Source organism: Biomphalaria glabrata, chromosome 11 (genome assembly GCF_947242115.1).
Source record: "Biomphalaria glabrata chromosome 11, xgBioGlab47.1, whole genome shotgun sequence".
Classification (NCBI taxonomy): Eukaryota; Metazoa; Mollusca; class Gastropoda; family Planorbidae; genus Biomphalaria; species Biomphalaria glabrata.
Genome location: NC_074721.1, coordinates 19453682 through 19476091, shown reverse-complemented (window position 1 = coordinate 19476091; position 22410 = coordinate 19453682). Strand labels below are relative to the sequence as shown.

At 30.9% G+C, this 22410-nt stretch overlaps 1 protein-coding gene across 1 annotated transcript in view; it reads right to left on the bottom strand.

Moving 5' to 3' along the window:
- Positions 1–22410, bottom strand: part of LOC106072034 (mucin-5AC-like) — a 97366-nt gene that overhangs the window by 27435 nt on the left and 47521 nt on the right. The window contains exons 30-34 of the mRNA XM_056003851.1: positions 19143–19178; positions 7675–7947; positions 7004–7036; positions 5329–5607; positions 1272–1301 (exon numbers count right to left, since the gene is read on the bottom strand). Coding sequence (XP_055859826.1) covers positions 1272–1301; positions 5329–5607; positions 7004–7036; positions 7675–7947; positions 19143–19178 — 651 coding nt within the window. The remainder of the gene's footprint in view (positions 1–1271; positions 1302–5328; positions 5608–7003; positions 7037–7674; positions 7948–19142; positions 19179–22410) is intronic.

Here is a 22410-nt window from a genome sequence, read left to right as displayed (position 1 = left end):
ATTACTAAATTTTAGTGCATTTAGTGTATGTCATATCAACTTGATTCTGCCTTATAAAAAGTTATATCTAGAATTTGTTCAGAAAGAAGTTACTCATCTTAATTGAAATTGTATTAGTTAAACTGTAATACGCTTACAGCGGTTTAGTTGTCTACCAGAGCATTTAGTTGTTACACGTGATCAACTTTTCTTAATTCGTTTCAAAACATTCCACACTACTATAGTATTAAAAGTCTTTGATACAATATATCTATATATCCCGTTCTACTTGTATTGCTCTTTTATTGCTTTCACTGACGATTGAAGTTAAAACAATTAACTATATGTCCTATGTTTTACATAATTCGGATGTTCCTTCCGAGTTGAAGATACTCTACCTCCTAGCCAAAGCCTCCCGCTGGTCAACGAGGAATGGCAGCGGGCAGGGTACAAACACAAGACCAACGAGACGACCGAAACCATCCCAGCGTGCAGTCCGCACGACTAGACTAATCACCTAAAACTAGTGATTGTCTCACTAAGACCAGGTTCGTCCCACTAAACAAGGCTATCAAGCTTTTCGAAAATTTTTGTTCTGAGTAATGAAGCTGAAGATGGGTCAATGTTATCTGACTCGATATTTTTGTTTGTTTGTTTAGCAGTGATGCGGCTTCACGTGATGTAATTGTCCCCTAGGCCGAAAGAAAGATTCAGCAGAATTGAAATACACTAAAAAATGTAGGATGTAGGGAAATAAAAGAAAAACCATAAAAAACAAATAAAATAAAAAAAATGCTTTAAAAAAACACAAAGCTTACAGTGAGTAAATTTCTATAAATTATTTCAAATCAACCTGCAATTAATCTTTATTATAAGTGCAAAATACCACCGACTGACGGATTGGTCGAGATCTCAACAACTGTTGTAAGGATTCGCATACAATTTCCTAAACATGTTCCTTTTATCTCAAGCGATCACTAAGAACAGGCTAGGACAGAATCACAACCTGATCACTAAGAACAGGCTAGGACAGAATCACAACCTGATCACTAAGAACAGGCTAGGACAGAATCACAACCTGATCACCGCAATTCGCAAGAAAAAAAAAACTAATTGTCAATCGATTTCTGTTTTTTTTTTTTTTGTGGTATTCCCCAATGAGCCGCATTCTACATGTACAGTTCACATAGCACGAACAATCTCTAGCCTTAATTATAAATACACATTGAAATCAGAAGATTTAAACAATTTAAATGATAGTTATCCTAAAAAAAAAACACTTCAAGTCTTACTTGTGGTACTTGTGCTGGGAATTTCTGGACCTGTTAAAAAAAGACAATAAAATGCTAGCAATCTTAGATTTATTATTTTCATTTGTTCATTTTCATTTGTTCATTTTGTAAATTAAGCAAACTACTAAGCTGCTAGGGGTAGAATGACTTTGATAAAACCAAATAACCACCATGTTTTATTTCATTTCCATAACAACCATTTCAAAAATGTATAAGATGTAATTGTAAGTATATTCACTCATTAAAGTACAAACTCATACATGAGATTGTGGATAGTAAGATTCCACCTAGATTTAAACATTTTCTATTTAGACATCATGATCATTTATTCATTGTGATCAAACCATCTATTGAAACCTGACGTTTGAATTCGTTTGAAAACAAAAGAGTGCTTTCAATTGTACAATGTAGCCTTGCAACTATTTCTAGCAGTTAGTAGCTGGCATAGCTTGCTATAAGCATTTAACTATTTTGGTTAATACAAAAACTAATGTATATACCTATATAAGCATTTAACTACTTTGGTTAATTCAAAAACTAATGTATATACCTATATAAGCATTTAACTATTTTGGTTAATACAAAAACTAATGTATATACCTATATAAGCATTTAACTACTTTGGTTAATACAAAAACTAATGTATATACCTATATAAGCATTTAACTACTTTGGTTAATACAAAAACTAATGTATATACCTATATAAGCATTTAACTACTTTGGTTAATACAAAAACTAATGTATATACCTATATAAGCATTTAACTACTTTGGTTAATACAAAAACTAATGTATATACCTATATAAGCATTTAACTACTTTGGTTAATACAAAAACTAATGTATATACCTATATAAGCATTTAACTACTTTGGTTAATACAAAAACTAATGTATATACCTATATAAGCATTTAACTACTTTGGTTAATACAAAAACTAATGTATATACCTATATAAGCATTTGACTACTTTGGTTAATACAAAAACTAATGTATATACCTATATAAGCATTTGACTACTTTGGTTAATACAAAAACTAATGTATATACCTATATAAGCATTTGACTACTTTGGTTAATACAAAAACTAATGTATATACCTATATAAGCATTTGACTACTTTGGTTAATACAAAAACTAATGTATATACCTATATAAGCATTTAACTACTTTGGTTAATACAAAAACTAATGTATATACCTATATAAGCATTTAACTACTTTGGTTAATACAAAAACTAATGTATATACCTATATAAGCATTTAACTACTTTGGTTAATACAAAAACTAATGTATATACCTATATAAGCATTTAACTACTTTGGTTAATACAAAAACTAATGTATATACCTATATAAGCATTTAACTACTTTGGTTAATACAAAAACTAATGTATATACCTATATAAGCATTTAACTACTTTGGTTAATACAAAAACTAATGTATATACCTATATAAGCATTTAACTACTTTGGTTAATACAAAAACTAATGTATATACCTATATAAGCATTTGACTACTTTGGTTAATACAAAAACTAATGTATATACCTATATAAGCATTTGACTACTTTGGTTAATACAAAAACTAATGTATATACCTATATAAGCATTTAACTACTTTGGTTAATACAAAAACTAATGTATATACCTATATAAGCATTTAACTACTTTGGTTAATACAAAAACTAATGTATATACCTATATAAGCATTTAACTACTTTGGTTAATACAAAAACTAATGTATATACCTATATAAGCATTTAACTACTTTGGTTAATACAAAAACTAATGTATATACCTATATAAGCATTTAACTACTTTGGTTAATACAAAAACTAATGTATATACCTATATAAGCATTTAACTACTTTGGTTAATACAAAAACTAATGTATATACCTATATAAGCATTTAACTACTTTGGTTAATACAAAAACTAATGTATATACCTATATAAGCATTTAACTACTTTGGTTAATACAAAAACGAATGTATATACCTATATAAGCATTTAACTACTTTGGTTAATACAAAAACTAATGTATATACCTATATAAGCATTTAACTACTTTGGTTAATACAAAAACTAATGTATATACCTATATAAGCATTTAACTACTTTGGTTAATACAAAAACTAATGTATATACCTATATAAGCATTTAACTACTTTGGTTAATACAAAAACGAATGTATATACCTATATAAGCATTTAACTACTTTGGTTAATACAAAAACTAATGTATATACCTATATAAGCATTTAACTACTTTGGTTAATACAAAAACTAATGTATATACCTATATAAGCATTTAACTACTTTGGTTAATACAAAAACTAATGTATATACCTATATAAGCATTTAACTACTTTGGTTAATACAAAAACGAATGTATATAACTATATAAGCATTTAACTACTTTGGTTAATACAAAAACGAATGTATATAACTATATAAGCATTTAACTACTTTGGTTAATACAAAAACGAATGTATATAACTATATAAGCATTTAACTACTTTGGTTAATACAAAAACGAATGTATATAACTATATAAGCATTTAACTACTTTGGTTAATACAAAAACTAATGTATATACCTATATAAGCATTTAACTACTTTGGTTAATACAAAAACGAATGTATATACCTATATAAGCATTTAACTACTTTGGTTAATACAAAAACGAATGTATATAACTATATAGGCCAAAGCTCGACTGACTGCCTCGTTAGAAATTCTTCAATTGGCGGGTAAAAAACTTGAGACTTTAACTTGTTATTACTTACCTTATGCCCACAGAAGCTAAGCACTTTGAACACTCAAATCTGAATCGGTTAATTTTCCTAAAAACGATATTTTCCGCAGTGTAGTCACAGAACGTTTTCATAAAATCGATTAATTATGTATTATACTGTTCTCCCTTCTTTTATTATGGTGGAAACGTTTTCTTTTTGCTTTAGTTTTTCATTTATAATTCTAAAATTTGGATCTTCTGATTGCCATAATATATAATCTCTAATGCATACGTTCCTATTATCTCTGAGGTGCTTACTAGGAAACCGTTTTGATACTTTCACAATCAGAAATGTAAAAAACAAACAACAACGCTAGCCTTCTATTACCCTTTGAATTAATTTCTCTGTATCTTCCAAAATAGTCCGAAATCTTAATATAAATAATCGTAAATAAAAAGTTTAATAAAAAAAATATATCAAGATCACTTCTGCGAAACTCGCCATTGTAGACATTAACTAAGAAAAATCTGATATTTTTGATATTTTCATTTTTTACCCCTAAAATAACGACACAGCGTCATCGATGCGCTTGCACAAAATTGTAAAATATACATGAAATCAACAGTTAATAATTCGGGCAATTTTTACTGAAACTGAAAAAAATAGTTTAGGGTTTTATGTCGAAAAATATAAAACAATATATACCCTAGGAACACATCTGGCGAAGCTGTGTGTAATGCTTGTAGTACATAATGATAATAATAATAAGGCTTGTCTTCGAGTCGAAGATTATTGAGCTAAGCAGTATTTCCAGTTGCTATGCAGCTCTAGATACGACCTATATATTTTACCAAATCTGTCCATAAAACGTTAATATAAAAAGACAATCTTTACCCAATAAAATGTATTATTGTGCTCTTTCTGTCTTGGTGCTTTTAAAAGATTTAAGTGTGTTGCCTTTATCAGCAACACAATCCAGAACTTGAGTAGAGTTCAGTAGTGAAAACATGGCAGGATTACGTTAACGAAATATTATGAGTAGAAAAAAATGACCTTTTTAAGCAACGTCTGTAACTTATAGGATAAAAAGGAGAAGATTTTCAAAATAGGGCTTTTAGCTTTTAATCATCTATATGTGACACCGAAAGAAGCAGGTTAACCCTTAAAACGTAAGTGGTAGTTTTAGCCTCTAAACATCAGAATTGTATTTCCATTTTGTGTACACACATTGTAAAACTGCTCAGCACTTTAAGGGTTAAAGGATAAAAATATATAAAGTAATGAAACAAATGTATAAAAAGATTAAATTGGTTCTCACATCCTTCATAACTGTCTCCTTGAGCAGGGATCTTTGTGCCTGGACAACATCCAAATCTTGTTCCTTCGCATCCACCCAATAGTGGTGGTGTTGTAGTTTCAAAGCATCCTTCATTATTGAAGCCAAGAGCTTTGGTCTTTCCATCTGGGCAGCATCCATAATAACTGTTGTCGCATTCGTTTTGTTCAGTTCCATAACATCCTTCAAAATAAAATCCTTGAGCACTTGTCACTCCATCTGGACAGCATCCGAATATTGACTCTTTGCACTTTGGCCCTTCTGTATTGACATAATAAAAATAATAATAATAATAATTTTATTTATAAAGCACTGTTAACGAACAAATGTAGGCTCAAGGTGCTGTAATAACATTAAAAACACAAACACAAGAGCTAAAATGGCAAACTAAGCTAAAAAAAATTAAACAGGTTGGTCTTAATGTTCTTCTTGAAAGTGGTGTAGCATGTTGTCTGTCTGAGATCAATGGGGAGTGAGTTCCAAACCTTTGGTCCGTGTACTGAAAAAGGCGGCAGACCATAGCTTTTGAGAGAGAAACGTGGCACCACCAAAAGCGTTGAGTCCATTGAGCGCAGGGCTCTCTGAGGGACATATGAAGTGATCAGTTCTCTAAGGTACAAGAGCATTTCTTTGTTGTAGATACACAGATGACAAAGTGTAGTAGTCTTGTAGTCGATTCTCGCTTTCACAGGAAGACAATGAAGCGTGCGCAAGAGAGTAGTAGCAGAATCTGATCTTTTTTTTCTTATGACTATTCTTGTGGCGTTGTTCTAAATACGTTGCAGCTTGGCGATTTTGTCATCAGGTATACCTGCTAGCACGGCGTTGCAGTAGTCAATGCGGGAGAGTATGAATGCCACAGCTATATTTTCGTTGACTCTATTGTTAAATATGGTCGGATCTGGCCTAATCAGCGCAGCTGCAGATAAAGACCCTTGCAGTACTGACTTATGTGTAGGTCTAAAGATACTGTTGAGTGGAAGAAAACTCCAAGATTCCGCACTACATGGACATAAGGAAGCTGGCTGCTCGTGATATAAAGAGAATCTGTGCTCTCGACTTTTGAGACCTTGATCCGAGTGCCAATCTTAATTATTATTATATGAATATTTCACTTAATGAGGTCATTCTTATGGAAACACATATACAGCATGGCCAAGAGAAAAGAGGCACAAAACTGGCTGAGAAGTATTATATCAAATATACAAGTTTAGGATGCACATTTCTACATCTCCTATGAATAATGAAATGCATAATATATTGTTGTTTAATATTTTCGTTTTAACTCTTTTTTAAATAAGAATTTTAATATCTTTAATATATTATAAAATCTTAAAATCTTTGAATACTAAATTAAAATAAATATTTTTTTCCCTTTAGCCTTTGTGATGTATTTTTCATAAACCTGAAGTTGACAATTTAGTTTAAAGCATGCTAATTTACTGAGAAAGGTATACTATAGGAAAATCTAACTTATGACACATACACAATTTATAGTTGGATTCTTGAATACTGGTTACCAAATCTGGACATTTTTAAAAGTTACTTTTGGAAAGGAACATGTCTTGTAATTAAATGTTAGTTCAAGTACACCATGCGTTGTCTAAAACAGTCGCTATGTTAAATGAAATACATAATGTAAATCTATAACACTTACTTGATGTAGTAGTTAAAGTGGTCATTCCTGGACCTAATAATGACCAAAATACAAGATGTTAAAAGCATCAACAATTGTGTTATGTTTTGTTTTTAAATAGGGGAAAGAAACGTTGTTCAGTACTCGGGTGCGGAATTTACAAGCAGCATATAAAAACACATAGACATTAGTCATCACGTAGGATAGATGTCACATTTAGAATGACATATGATCATCAGAAATGACATGTTTTTTTTTGTTTAACAAGCTTAAATATTCCTTCAGAATTGAAGATTGTTACATTGAAGCCCAATGCTTCCACACTTCTACTAGGGGGTGTCAGCCAGCAGGGTTTGAACCTGGGGACTATTCAAATAACAGTCCACGTTTATGAATTTAGAAATTCAACATTATTTTTATATAAATATATATTTTTTAGAATAATGCCAACCCAACACAGAAATAATTATTTAAAAAACTTACTTCTGTATTTAAACTTGATCAGAATTCTTATGGATACCAACTTTCTAGTTTATCAAACTAAATTATCATGATAGTATCACGGATAATTTTTGTCTAGTTCTATATTTTTATCACTAAAAGATGTATTTTGGTCATAAGACTATAGTTGACAAAAAAAAAGTAAGTTATAAAATATTATAAAGTGTTAGTTTTAATATATATATATATACATCCTTCATAGTTCTCTCCAAGGGCACTGGTCACTCCGTCTGGACAACAGCCGTAACGACTTTTTGGACAGTCGTCAAATACATAAGTTGTTTCTGTTGGACATCCTTTATAATTATCTCCCTCGGCTACAGAAACCCCATCTTGGCAGCAGCCAAATGGAGTGTAAGCACAGTCATGTTGAGCTGGTGGACATCCTTCGTAGTTCGGTCCCACTGCAGAAGACACTCCATCGAGGCAGCATCCATAGTCTGAAGTCTGACATCCATACGTTTCTTGACAAAAAAAGTAACAAAAACATTAAAATGATATTTAACTATTAATCAGAATAAATATTTTTTTAAATAGATATATCGTGCTACATGATTTTTCAAAGGCAATCCCCAATGAACTGCCTTATTTCTTAAAACTCTTCGATAACAAAAGTTACTAAATATGACTGTCCATTCAAATTACAAGTAAGCAAAGTTTCTCTTTCAGACCTTGCGATGTATGAAGCAGAGGATGTAAAAAGCTTATATTAGCTCACTCCGTCTGTCCGTCTGTCTGTCTGGAGGATTCTTTTACAAGTTTTTTTTCTGTCACTTTCCATTCTCGGATAAAATCAAATTTCGCACAATTATTCATAGTCGAAAACAAGACATGATTGAATAAAACTAAAGCAATTAGTGAATCAATTAGCAGTAATTATTTAATTTCGTTTGATAGAGAAAAAGTGAGATAAATCTTGCAGTACTAAAATATGGTAGTGATTGTGCGTTATTTCCCTATTTTAACTTTTTTTTTTTAAAGTTATTGTTTCTATTTTCATTGTTTTAATGTCAAATCGACAAAAACATTTTCAGAGCATAACAAGCTGTAGAACTGCAAAGCTGGAAATTAATGTTGCACCATAATTATTTTTAAATTTAAATAGTTTTAAAAATAGTAAAATACCTCTGTCACGGATGAATGTGTGTATGTATGTATAATCTATTTTTACAATCTGCGCGAATGACCGGAAGTGTGTTTGGTTGTCAGAGGTTGATCAGACGGAGACCAGCGTGTGTGATATGCAGTAAAAGATGATTAAAGTTTCTGTGTTTGATCTAGTGGTTTCATTGTGTTATTTCGTTAACTACAACTGAACCAGGGACACCTGGAGACGTATCGAGACCTAAGGTAGATTCTATTGAGTTATAAGTATAAATATAATAGGAAAGTAAGGAAAGCTGTGACAATTTTGGAGGCTCGTCTATCTAGCTACTTGACTTAGTCTTGGAAGACATTAAGCAGAACTGCGGTTCGCCATTTTGAAAAGGTCAAGGACCAAGAAGGTCGTGAAGTGTGTGCGCTCACGTGCAACGGCGGGAAAAAAAACTAAGCCAATCAGCCGAGATGAAACTAGGTCAAACACAGTGACAAAGTAATTTGTTTTGTTTATATTTGATGCTACACACATAAACAAGAATGGCAGACAAATTATCACAGATAGCCGCTGGAAAAGAAATGGGATTGACTGGAACCGCTTTACAAGAGTGGGTAAAAGAAAGATGAAGACAAAAAGTCTTCCTCAACAAATTCATGGAATGGCTGATTTCTCTCTGGTTTAGCTTTATGGAACTTCTCTCTATACTCATCATCGGTTAAGTTGTGTCTTTTCATTAATATTTCTTTTACCTTGTCATATTCCTCTAAATCTTTCTTTGAAAAGTTGATACAAGCTTGCAGTGCCTTTCCCTGTAATAATGTGTATAGATGACTTCCCCACTGAGTTTTAGGTCTTTCTGTAGCTTGAGCATGTACTTCAAATCTCGCCAAATATGCATCCATTTGATCCACATTCTCATTAAAAGGTGGCAACTTTGGCTTCCATACAGGTTTGATATGCTCTTTGAGTTCTCCTTTCGTCTCTCTAAGCTCCAACTCTCTGACTCTCAATTTGTGTATTTCTACATCAGCTTCTTTCTCTTTAGTTCTTGCTTCTGCCTCTTTAGCTCTCACTTCCCTCTCTTTAGCTCTTTCATCTCGATCTGTGTCGTTCCTGCCTCCGATAGAACCAGAATTTTAGAGTTAGGTCATGACTCACCTTTTGGTCACATGGGAACAACGATACAGCACCGTAGAAAGAGAGTGCTTGGCAGTTGTTTGGACAGTAACCAAGTTGGCCAGATACCTGTTAGGCAGAACATTCGTACTCCGCACACATCACGCACCCTTACGCTGTTTAAACACACGTAAGTCAGTGAATTCCAGGGTAACTCGCTGGGCCCTGATGCTTCAGGACTTTCAGTTCGAAGTGCAGCATATTCCAGGTAAAGGAAACGTCGTAGCGGACATTCTGTCACGCTTATCATAGATATAAGCCTACGTGGCTTCTCACAAGCATGTGTTGCTTCATCAAAGACTTTGTATCTTCAACAGTTTAGACTTTGTTCCTTGATGGTAGACTTTCTGTCTAAAACTAAGACTTTGTGTCTTCATCTTTTAAGACTGTGTGTTTTCATCTTTTAAGACTGTGTGTCTTCATCTTCTAAGACTGTGTGTCTTAACTATAGACTGTGTGCCTATTACATTAAAGTCTGTGTGACTACATTAAAGTCTGTGTGACTACATTAAAGTCTGTGTGACTACATTAAAGTCTGTGTGACTACGTTCAAGTCTGTGTGACTATGTTCAAGTTGTCTGGATACATAAACGCCTGTGTGACATATTCAGAGCCTTTGTGGCCTATCGAAGTAACATTTTTGTTGTATTGTGTTTTAATGTCTTATACTTGTTTTATAATCGTGTTTTTTTATGTATCTTTGTAAAAAATGATTATAATTTTAGGAGGGGCGAGATGTCACGGATGAATGTGTGTATTTATAATCTATTTTTACAATCTGCGCGAATGACCGTAAGTATGTTTGGTTGTCAGAGAGTGGTTAAAGAGAGACCAGCGTGTGTGATATGCAGTAAAGCTAATTAAAGTTTATGTGTTTTATCTAGTGGTTTGATTGTTTTATTTCGTTAACTAGAACTGAACCAGGGACACCTAGACGTATCGTGACCTAAGGTAGATTCTATCGAGTTATAAGTATAAATAGAATAGGAAAGCTGTGACAACCCCTATCAGACCTTGCAATCTACAGGGCAGAGGATGTAAAGATCATCTGTTTATGTGACCCACGGCTCACGAGAGTGTCATGTGGCCAGCACACCGATGTCAAGGTCATCTGTTTCTGTGGCCCACGGTTCACGAGAGTGTCAAGTGTCAACACACCGTTGTAAAGGTCATCTGTTTCTGTGGCTCACGGTTCACGAGAGTGTCAAGTGTCAGCACACCGATGTCAAGGTCATCTGTTTCTGTGGCTCACGGTTCACGAGGGTGTCAAGTGTCAACACACCCAGCCTATACGTTCTCAAATTAATATTAGGTAACCATGGAAGTTTGGTGGAACTAGATATCAATGAGATTAGAACCCTAGACCTAGCGGTTCGGAATACAGGCGCTTTACAACTCTGCTACCAATCCTCCATTTCGTTTAATATATAAATATATACATATTACAATTTAATTATTAACAATTCATTCTGAAGTTTAAGTAACAAAACACACTGAAGTTTAAGCAACAAAACATACTGAATTTTAAGCAACAAAACATACTGAAGTTTAAGTAACAGAACTTACTGAAGTTTAAGTAACAAAACATACTGAAGTTTAAGTAACAAAACATACTGAAGTTTAAGTAACAGAACTTACTGAAGTTTAAGTAACAAAACATACTGAAGTTTAAGTAACAAAACATACTGAAGTTTTAGTAACAAAACATACTGAAGTTTTAGTAACAAAACACGCTAAAGTTTAAGTAACAAAACATACTGAAGTTTAAGTAACAAAACATACTAAAGTTTAAGTAACAAAACATACTGAAGTTTAAGTAACAAAACATACTGAAGTTTAAGTAACAAAACACACTGAAGTTTAAGTAACAAAACACACTGAAGTTTAAGTAACAAAACATAATGAAGTTTAAGTAACAAAATATACTGAAGTTTTAGTAACAAAACATACTAAAGTTTTAGTAACAAAACACACTGAGGTTTTAGTAACAAAACACGCTGAAGTTTTAGTAACAAAACATACTGAAGTTTAAGTAACAAAACATACTGAAGTTTAAGTAACAAAACATACTGAAGTTTAAGGAACAAAACATACTGAATTTAAAGAAACAAAACATACTGAAGTTTAAGTAACAAAACATACTGAAGTTTAAGTAACAAAACATACTAAATTTTAAGAAACAAAACACACTGAAGTTTTAGTAACAAAACATACTGAAGTTTAAGTAACAGAACTTACTGAAGTTTAAGTAACAAAACATACTGAAGTTTAAGTAACAAAACATACTGAAGTTTTAGTAACAAAACATACTGAAGTTTTAGTAACAAAACACTCTAAAGTTTAAGTAACAAAACATACTGAAGTTTAAGTAACAAAACATACTGAAGTTTAAGTAACAAAACATACTGAAGTTTAAGTAACAGAACTTACTGAAGTTTAAGTAACAAAACATACTGAAGTTTAAGTAACAAAACATACTGAAGTTTAAGTAACAAAACATACTGAAGTTTTAGTAACAAAACACGCTAAAGTTTAAGTAACAAAACATACTGAAGTTTAAGTAACAAAACACACTAAAGTTTAAGTAACAAAACACACTAAAGTTTAAGTAACAAAACATACTAAAGTTTTAGTAACAAAACACGCTAAAGTTTAAGTAACAAAACATACTAAAGTTTTAGTAACAAAACATACTGAAGTTTTAGTAACAAAACACGCTAAAGTTTAAGTAACAAAACATACTGAAGTTTAAGTAACAAAACATACTGAAGTTTAAATAACAAAACATACTGAAGTTTAAGTAACAAAACATACTGAAGTTTTAGTAACAAAACACGCTAAAGTTTAAGTAACAAAACAAACTGAAGTTTAAGTAACAAAACATACTGAAGTTTAAGTAACAAAACACACTGAAGTTTAAGTAACAAAACATACTGAAGTTTAAGTAACAAAATATACTGAAGTTTTAGTAACAAAACATACTAAAGTTTTAGTAACAAAACACACTGAGGTTTTAGTAACAAAACACGCTGAAGTTTTAGTAACAAAACATACTGAAGTTTAAGTAACAAAACATACTGAAGTTTAAGTAACAAAACATACTGAAGTTTAAGGAACAAAACATACTGAATTTAAAGAAACAAAACATACTGAAGTTTAAGTAACAAAACATACTGAAGTTTAAGTAACAAAACATACTAAATTTTAAGAAACAAAACACACTGAAGTTTTAGTAACAAAACATACTGAAGTTTAAGTAACAAAACATACTGAAGTTTAAGTAACAGAACTTACTGAAGTTTAAGTAACAAAACATACTGAAGTTTAAGTAACAAAACAAGTTTTAGTAACAAAACATACTGAAGTTTTAGTAACAAAACACTCTAAAGTTTAAGTAACAAAACATACTGAAGTTTAAGTAACAAAACATACTGAAAATTAAGTAACAAAACATACTGAAGTTTAAGTAACAGAACTTACTGAAGTTTAAGTAACAAAACATACTGAAGTTTAAGTAACAAAACATACTGAAGTTTAAGTAACAAAACATACTGAAGTTTTAGTAACAAAACACGCTAAAGTTTAAGTAACAAAACATACTGAAGTTTAAGTAACAAAACACGCTAAAGTTTAAGTAACAAAACACACTAAAGTTTAAGTAACAAAACATACTAAAGTTTTAGTAACAAAACACGCTAAAGTTTAAGTAACAAAACATACTAAAGTTTTAGTAACAAAACATACTGAAGTTTTAGTAACAAAACACGCTAAAGTTTAAGTAACAAAACATACTGAAGTTTAAGTAACAAAACATACTGAAGTTTAAATAACAAAACATACTGAAGTTTAAGTAACAAAACATACTGAAGTTTTAGTAACAAAACACGCTAAAGTTTAAGTAACAAAACATACTGAAGTTTAAGTAACAAAACATACTGAAGTTTAAGTAACAAAACACAATGAAGTTTAAGTAACAAAACATACTGAAGTTTAAGTAACAAAATATACTGAAGTTTTAGTAACAAAACATACTAAAGTTTTAGTAACAAAACACACTGAGGTTTTAGTAACAAAACACGCTGAAGTTTTAGTAACAAAACATACTGAAGTTTAGGTAACAAAACATACTGAAGTTTAAGTAACAAAACATACTGAAGTTTAAGGAACAAAACATACTGAATTTAAAGAAACAAAACATACTGAAGTTTAAGTAACAAAACATACTGAAGTTTAAGTAACAAAACATACAAAATTTTTAGAAACAAAACACACTGAAGTTTTAGTAACAAAACATACTGAAGTTTAAGTAACAAAACATACTGAAGTTTAAGTAACAGAACTTACTGAAGTTTAAGTAACAAAACATACTGAAGTTTAAGTAACAAAACATACTGAAGTTTTAGTAACAAAACATACTGAAGTTTTAGTAACAAAACACTCTAAAGTTTAAGTAACAAAACATACTGAAGTTTAAGTAACAAAACATACTGAAGTTTAAGTAACAAAACATACTGAAGTTTAAGTAACAAAACATACTGAAGTTTTAGTGACAAAACACGCTAAAGTTTAAGTAACAAAACATACTGAAGTTTAAGTAACAAAACATACTGAAGTTTAAGTAACAAAACATACTGAAGTTTAAGTAACAAAACACGCTAAAGTTTAAGTAACAAATCACACTAAAGTTTAAGTAACAAAACATACTAAAGTTTTAGTAACAAAACACGCTAAAGTTTAAGTAACAAAACATACTAAAGTTTTAGTAACAAAACACACTAAAGTTTTAGTAACAAAACACGCTAAAGTTTAAGTAACAAAACATACTAAAGTTTTAGTAACAAAACACGCTAAAGTTTAAGTAACAAAACATACTAAAGTTTTAGTAACAAAACACACTAAAGTTTTAGTAACAAAACACACTAAAGTTTTAGTAACAAAACATACTAAAGTTTTAGTAACAAAACACGCTAAAGTTTTAGTAACAAAACACGCTAAAGTTTAAGTAACAAAACATACTAAAGTTTTAGTAACAAAACACGCTAAAGTTTTAGTAACAAAACACACTAAAGTTTTAGTAACAAAACACACTAAAGTTTTAGTAACAAAACATACTAAAGTTTTAGTAACAAAACACGCTAAAGTTTAAGTAACAAAACATACTAAAGTTTTAGTAACAAAACATACTGAAGTTTTAGTAACAAAACATACTGAAGTTTAAGTAACAAAACATACTGAAGTTTTAGTAACAAAACATACTGAAGTTTAAGTAACAAAACATACTAAAGTTTTAGTAACAAAACACGCTAAAGTTTAAGTAACAAAACATACTAAAGTTTTAGTAACAAAACACACTAAAGTTTTAGTAACAAAACACGCTAAAGTTTAAGTAACAAAACATACTAAAGTTTTAGTAACAAAACACGCTAAAGTTTAAGTAACAAAACATACTAAAGTTTTAGTAACAAAACACACTAAAGTTTTAGTAACAAAACACGCAAAAGTTTTAGTAACAAAACATACTAAAGTTTTAGTAACAAAACACGCTAAAGTTTTAGTAACAAAACACGCTAAAGTTTAAGTAACAAAACATACTAAAGTTTAAGTAACAAAACATACTGAAGTTTAAGTAACAAAACATACTGAAGTTTAAGTAACAAAACACGCTAAAGTTTAAGTAACAAAACACACTAAAGTTTAAGTAACAAAACATACTAAAGTTTTAGTAACAAAACACGCTAAAGTTTAAGTAACAAAACATACTAAAGTTTTAGTAACAAAACACACTAAAGTTTTAGTAACAAAACACGCTAAAGTTTAAGTAACAAAACATACTAAAGTTTTAGTAACAAAACACGCTAAAGTTTTAGTAACAAAACACGCTAAAGTTTAAGTAACAAAACATACTAAAGTTTTAGTAACAAAACACGCTAAAGTTTTAGTAACAAAACACACTAAAGTTTTAGTAACAAAACACACTAAAGTTTTAGTAACAAAACATACTAAAGTTTTAGTAACAAAACACGCTAAAGTTTAAGTAACAAAACATACTAAAGTTTTAGTAACAAAACACGCTAAAGTTTTAGTAACAAAACACACTAAAGTTTTAGTAACAAAACACACTAAAGTTTTAGTAACAAAACATACTAAAGTTTTAGTAACAAAACACGCTAAAGTTTAAGTAACAAAACATACTAAAGTTTTAGTAACAAAACACACTAAAGTTTTAGTAACAAAACACGCAAAAGTTTTAGTAACAAAACATACTAAAGTTTTAGTAACAAAACACGCTAAAGTTTTAGTAACAAAACACGCTAAAGTTTAAGTAACAAAACATACTAAAGTTTTAGTAACAAAACACGCTAAAGTTTTAGTAACAAAACACACTAAAGTTTTAGTAACAAAACACACTAAAGTTTTAGTAACAAAACATACTAAAGTTTTAGTAACAAAACACGCTAAAGTTTAAGTAACAAAACATACTAAAGTTTTAGTAACAAAACATACTGAAGTTTTAGTAACAAAACATACTGAAGTTTAAGTAACAAAACATACTGAAGTTTTAGTAACAAAACATACTGAAGTTTAAGTAACAAAACATACTAAAGTTTTAGTAACAAAACACGCTAAAGTTTAAGTAACAAAACATACTAAAGTTTTAGTAACAAAACACACTAAAGTTTTAGTAACAAAACACGCTAAAGTTTAAGTAACAAAACATACTAAAGTTTTAGTAACAAAACACGCTAAAGTTTAAGTAACAAAACATACTAAAGTTTTAGTAACAAAACACACTAAAGTTTTAGTAACAAAACACGCTAAAGTTTTAGTAACAAAACATACTAAAGTTTTAGTAACAAAACACGCTAAAGTTTTAGTAACAAAACACGCTAAAGTTTAAGTAACAAAACATACTAAAGTTTTAGTAACAAAACACGCTAAAGTTTTAGTAACAAAACACACTAAAGTTTTAGTAACAAAACACACTAAAGTTTTAGTAACAAAACATACTAAAGTTTTAGTAACAAAACACGCTAAAGTTTAAGTAACAAAACATACTAAAGTTTTAGTAACAAAACATACTGAAGTTTTAGTAACAAAACATACTGAAGTTTAAGTAACAAAACATACTGAAGTTTAAGTAACAAAACATACTGAAGTTTAAGTAACAAAACATACTGAAGTTTTAGTAACAAAACATACTAAAGTTTTAGTAACAAAACACACTGAGGTTTTAGTAACAAAACATACTGAAGTTTAAGTAATAAAACATACTGAAGTTTAAGTAACAAAACATACTGAAGTTTAAGTAACAAAACATACTGAAGTTTTAGTAACAAAACACACTGAAGTTTAAGTAACAAAACATACTGAAGTTTTAGTAACAAAACATACTGAAGTTTTAGTAACAAAACATACAGAAGTTTTAGTAACAAAACACGCTAAAGTTTAAGTAACAAAACACACTGAAGTTTAAGTAACAAAACATACTGAAGTTTAAGTAACAAAACATACTGAAGTTTTAGTAACAAAACATACTGAAGTTTAAGTAACAAAACATACTGAATTTTAAGAAACAAAACATACTGAAGTTTAAGTAACAAAACTTACTGAGGTTTAAGTAACAAAACATACTGAAGTTTAAGTAACAAAACATACTGAATTTTAAGAAACAAAACATACTGAAGTTTAAGTAACAAAACATACTGAAGTTTAAGTAACAAAACATACTAAATTTTAAGAAACAAAACACACTGAAGTTTTAGTAACAAAACATACTGAAGTTAAACAAAAAAAAATTAAGGTTAATTAAAGAAACGAAACAAACATATTTATTATCACAAACAAAAATGCCAACATTTATCTACGAGCTCCTTCAGACTTTGGGTATTCTCTACGATGAAAGCCTTGGCATAAGCTCTAGTGGAACAATGTTGCCCACACAGCAGTTCCCTTCTCGCCACGCACCTGAGTCGCATGCCTTTGGAAGCATTTTATCGTTAAGGGAAAGCATATTATATAGTAATAACAACCTAACTGAACCAAATGAATGATTTGACGACAATAACAACCTAACTGAACCAAGTTAATGATTTTACGACAATAACAAAATAGGCATTCATATTTCCCATTTTTAAAGTCTAACCAAGTTAGATGACTAGTGTCACACCAATAAGAGACAACACAATGTCGGGAGGTGGATACTGTTTCTCACTCGAATGTAATCTAGGAGCCACAAGAACTGGTGTGATTCTAGTTGGGACATTTACTGGAATTAGCGTGAACCAAATATACAATCTAACAGAAGCTTTCGAAAGTTTTAATTCATACGACTGTCTAATGTGTGTAAAAATAGTGCATGATGGTCGGAACTCATAGCTGACGTAATTTCTTTGAAAAGTCTGCTTAAAACTTACTGTTTATTACAATGTCTGGCAAAAAAAAAAAGCACAATTGGATTGGTGGATTAAGTTGAATTAGTCCATGAAAAGTCTTCAAGTCGGATTCAAGTCGTACAATTGTTTTTATTACATTTAGAAAATTATATTCTGCCCCCCTCCCAACCCTCCTACCAAATGGCCCAAATATATGATAAGATATAGCGTATGGAAAATCTATCTAAAAGCATGAAATAGCGCTAAACAAAAACTAGTTTAAAAATATTTCTGATCACATAGATTTATTATTATTAGTCTAGATGTATTATAAATTTAACCTCATGACTGATCCAAACTAATTGATACAATTACATTTAATATAACCTTTGTTTATTGTTGTATTTTTTTTTTTTTAGTTCTTGTTTCTGTAATTGACTATTTATTTTATTTATTTTTACAGAAGTTTTTTACACCAGGCCAGCAAGTGATATGTAAAAATAAACATCTGTCAAAGTTTAGTTTTTTAACACAGACATCTCTGCGATGTACACAGTGAGTGCGTTTTGACAAAGAATAGAGATATTTGGCATGAATATCCAGATTTGGTACCGGGCTATATGTATTGGTGAATAAAATACAAATTTAGCATAAGTCAGTTTTCTTGCTTTTTAAAACTACACAACATTTCAATATGATTTTTTAAAATAATTTTTAATTTAATTAAAAATTTAATTGAACAAGGAAACTTCCGTTAGAAAAAAACTCTTCTCCATAATTTGTGTTGCTTTTTGTTGAGATATTTTTTTAGATTGTTGTTGAGGTTCAGCTTTTTTTATTTTTAATTTCAGTATAAAATCTAAAAAATAACTAACCTACAAGGCTGTTTATAAGTTTTAGTTCGATGAATAGTTGAAAACGTCGAATACCATCACAAAGCTACAAATGATAAATGAAAAAAAAAAGAAAGTAAACGTTCCCTACTTTTTTCACATATCACTAGAAAACTTACGTGTAGGAGTTGTAGTAGTGGATGTAATATTTGGACCTAAAGGAAGAGAAGTTCAAACAAATAAAATAGGTTGTCATTGAAGTAGTGGTTATCAAACATGTGTACAAATTAAATGAAACCAAAACAAATATAATAAATTGGAAAGTAAATCACTGAAAAAAAAATCACGTTGAAATATTGGATGCATTATCAGACTAAAGGGTTCTCAAAGCGTTAAGATGTATCAGAATGTTTAAAAAGACAGGGATATACATTTTGGAAAGACATATATAAAAATATCTTGAAAGACATAGATCTAAATGTTTTAAAAGACATAGATCTAAATGTTTGGGAAGACATTGATCTAAATGTTTTAAAAGACATAGATCTAAATGTTTGGGAAGACATTGATCTAAATGTTTGGGAGACATAGATCTAAATGTTTTGAAAGACAGAGATCTAAATGTTTTAAAAGACATAGATCTAAATGAAATGTTTTTGAAAGACATAGATCTAAATGTTTGGGAAGACATTGATCTAAATGTTTGGGAAGACATTGATCTAAATGTTTTAAAAGACATAGATCTAAATGTTTGGGAAGACATTGATCTAAATGTTTGGGAAGACAGAGATCTAAATGTTTTAAAAGACATAGATCTAAATGTTTTAAAAGACATAGATCTAAATGTTTTAAAAGACATAGTTCTAAATGTTTTGGAGACAGAGATCTAAATGTTTGGGAAGACATAGATCTAAATGTTTTGAAAGACAGAGATCTAAATGTTTTAAAAGACATAGATCTAAATGTTTTGAAAGACATTGATCTAAATGTTTGGGAAGACATAGATCTAAATGTTTGGGAAGACAGAGATCTAAATGTTTGGGAAGACAGAGATCTAAATGTTTTAAAAGACATAGATCTAAATGTTTGGGAAGACAGAGATCTAAATGTTTGGGAAGACAGAGATCTAAATGTTTGGGAAGACATAGATCTAAATGTTTTAAAAGACATAGAACTAACTGTTTGGGAAGACAGAGATCTAAATGTTTTAAAAGACATAGATCTAAATGTTTGGGAAGACATTGATCTAAATGTTTTAAAAGACATAGATCTAAATGTTTGGGAAGACATTGATCTAAATGTTTGGGAGACATAGATCTAAATGTTTTGAAAGACAGAGATCTAAATGTTTTAAAAGACATAGATCTAAATGAAATGTTTTTGAAAGACATAGATCTAAATGTTTGGGAAGACATTGATCTAAATGTTTGGGAAGACATTGATCTAAATGTTTTAAAAGACATAGATCTAAATGTTTGGGAAGACATTGATCTAAATGTTTGGGAAGACATTGATCTAAATGTTTTAAAAGACATAGATCTAAATGTTTGGGAAGACATTGATCTAAATGTTTGGGAAGACATTGATCTAAATGTTTTAAAAGACATAGATCTAAATGTTTGGGAAGACATTGATCTAAATGTTTGGGAAGACAGAGATCTAAATGTTTTAAAAGACATAGATCTAAATGTTTTAAAAGACATAGTTCTAAATGTTTTGGAGACAGAGATCTAAATGTTTGGGAAGACATAGATCTAAATGTTTTGAAAGACAGAGATCTAAATGTTTTAAAAGACATAGATCTAAATGTTTTGAAAGACATTGATCTAAATGTTTGGGAAGACATAGATCTAAATGTTTGGGAAGACAGAGATCTAAATGTTTGGGAAGACAGAGATCTAAATGTTTTAAAAGACATAGATCTAAATGTTTGGGAAGACAGAGATCTAAATGTTTGGGAAGACAGAGATCTAAATGTTTGGGAAGACATAGATCTAAATGTTTTAAAAGACATAGATCTAACTGTTTGGGAAGACAGAGATCTAAATGTTTTAAAAGACATAGATCTAAATGTTTGGGAAGACAGAGATCTAAATGTTTGGGAAGACAGAGATCTAAATGTTTGGGAAGACATAGATCTAAATGTTTTAAAAAAACATAGATCTAAATGTTTGGGAAGACAGAGATCTAAATGTTTTAAAAGACATAGATCTAAATGTTTGGGAAGACATAGATCTAAATGTTTTAAAAGACATAGATCTAAATGTTTTGAAAGACATTGATATAAATGTTTGGGAAGACATACATTTTGGGCTCAGTGTGGCTCAGATTTTGAGTCAGGCGGAACTGTTCTCACTAACAGGAGAATGGACAAAGGCGAGTTACTGGCGCCTAAACCAGTAAGCTTTGGGCAGAAGCCATGGCCGGATACCCACCTGGGAGAAGGAAAACTCTGAATTCAAACCTTCGCTGCCTTGCAGCTATACCCAATTATGGGAAAGGCTTCGGGAGTCAACCCTGAGGAAAAATCATGAGCTGGCGACACTAAGGCAGTTTGCAGCATCCAGTGATACACCCTGGCAGAACCTGCTGACCCCAAATAGTATCGGCACTGCCGTTCCTTTGGATACATCTGCTAATGTCCATGCATTCATCCCATTTCCATGAGATCATCCATAGTCGCTTCGCGAAAGTAGGAGGCCATAGAGATAGACATTTTGATAAGATATAGCTCTAGACCGCAGAGACATGGCAGCGAGCCAAGGCTAGCTTGGAGGAAAGTCACACATGACGCAGGTAAATTGGAGCTGTCGTTCTTATGCAGTGGGCGCCATGGCATTGTGGCGTAGGGGTCAATGATGCAGCTAATGCTCTAGCTCGGGAAGGAGCGTTGACCGTTCCAACTTTCAAGGCCCAAAATACCTTTCCATAGGCCACGACTGCCAAACGAGAGTGGGTACATGAGAAGTGGTTTAAATCCTGGCATGAGTCCGATAAAGCCAGGGGAGTCTGGCATACAATCCGTGGTGGAGGCTAAAGAGGTCGGAACAATCGATAATAGCGCAGTGGCGTATGGGACATAAGTGCATACTTCGCCCACTTCTGGACAAATATTGAAGCCTTGTGTCCGACATGACGGTAAGTTAGTGTAGTCGGTGGTGCACATCTTGCGAGATTGTCCGCATAGGGGAGACGTATTTGAAAGGCTATTCGAACTATATGAGAGCTATAAGGCACTACGTCAAAAGGCAGATTTCCTAACCAGGGCATTACGGGACTTTTAGATCTCATTGCCTCACCACCAATCGGAGTTTTCATCTTAGATAGCGAGACAGCAACGTGAACACAGAAAGACGGGCTCCACCAATATACAGTGGGGTTCTCATTTCACATCCGTAAAAATAGAATGACTTTCTGTAAAACAAGAAGTTTCTACAAGATGAGCCC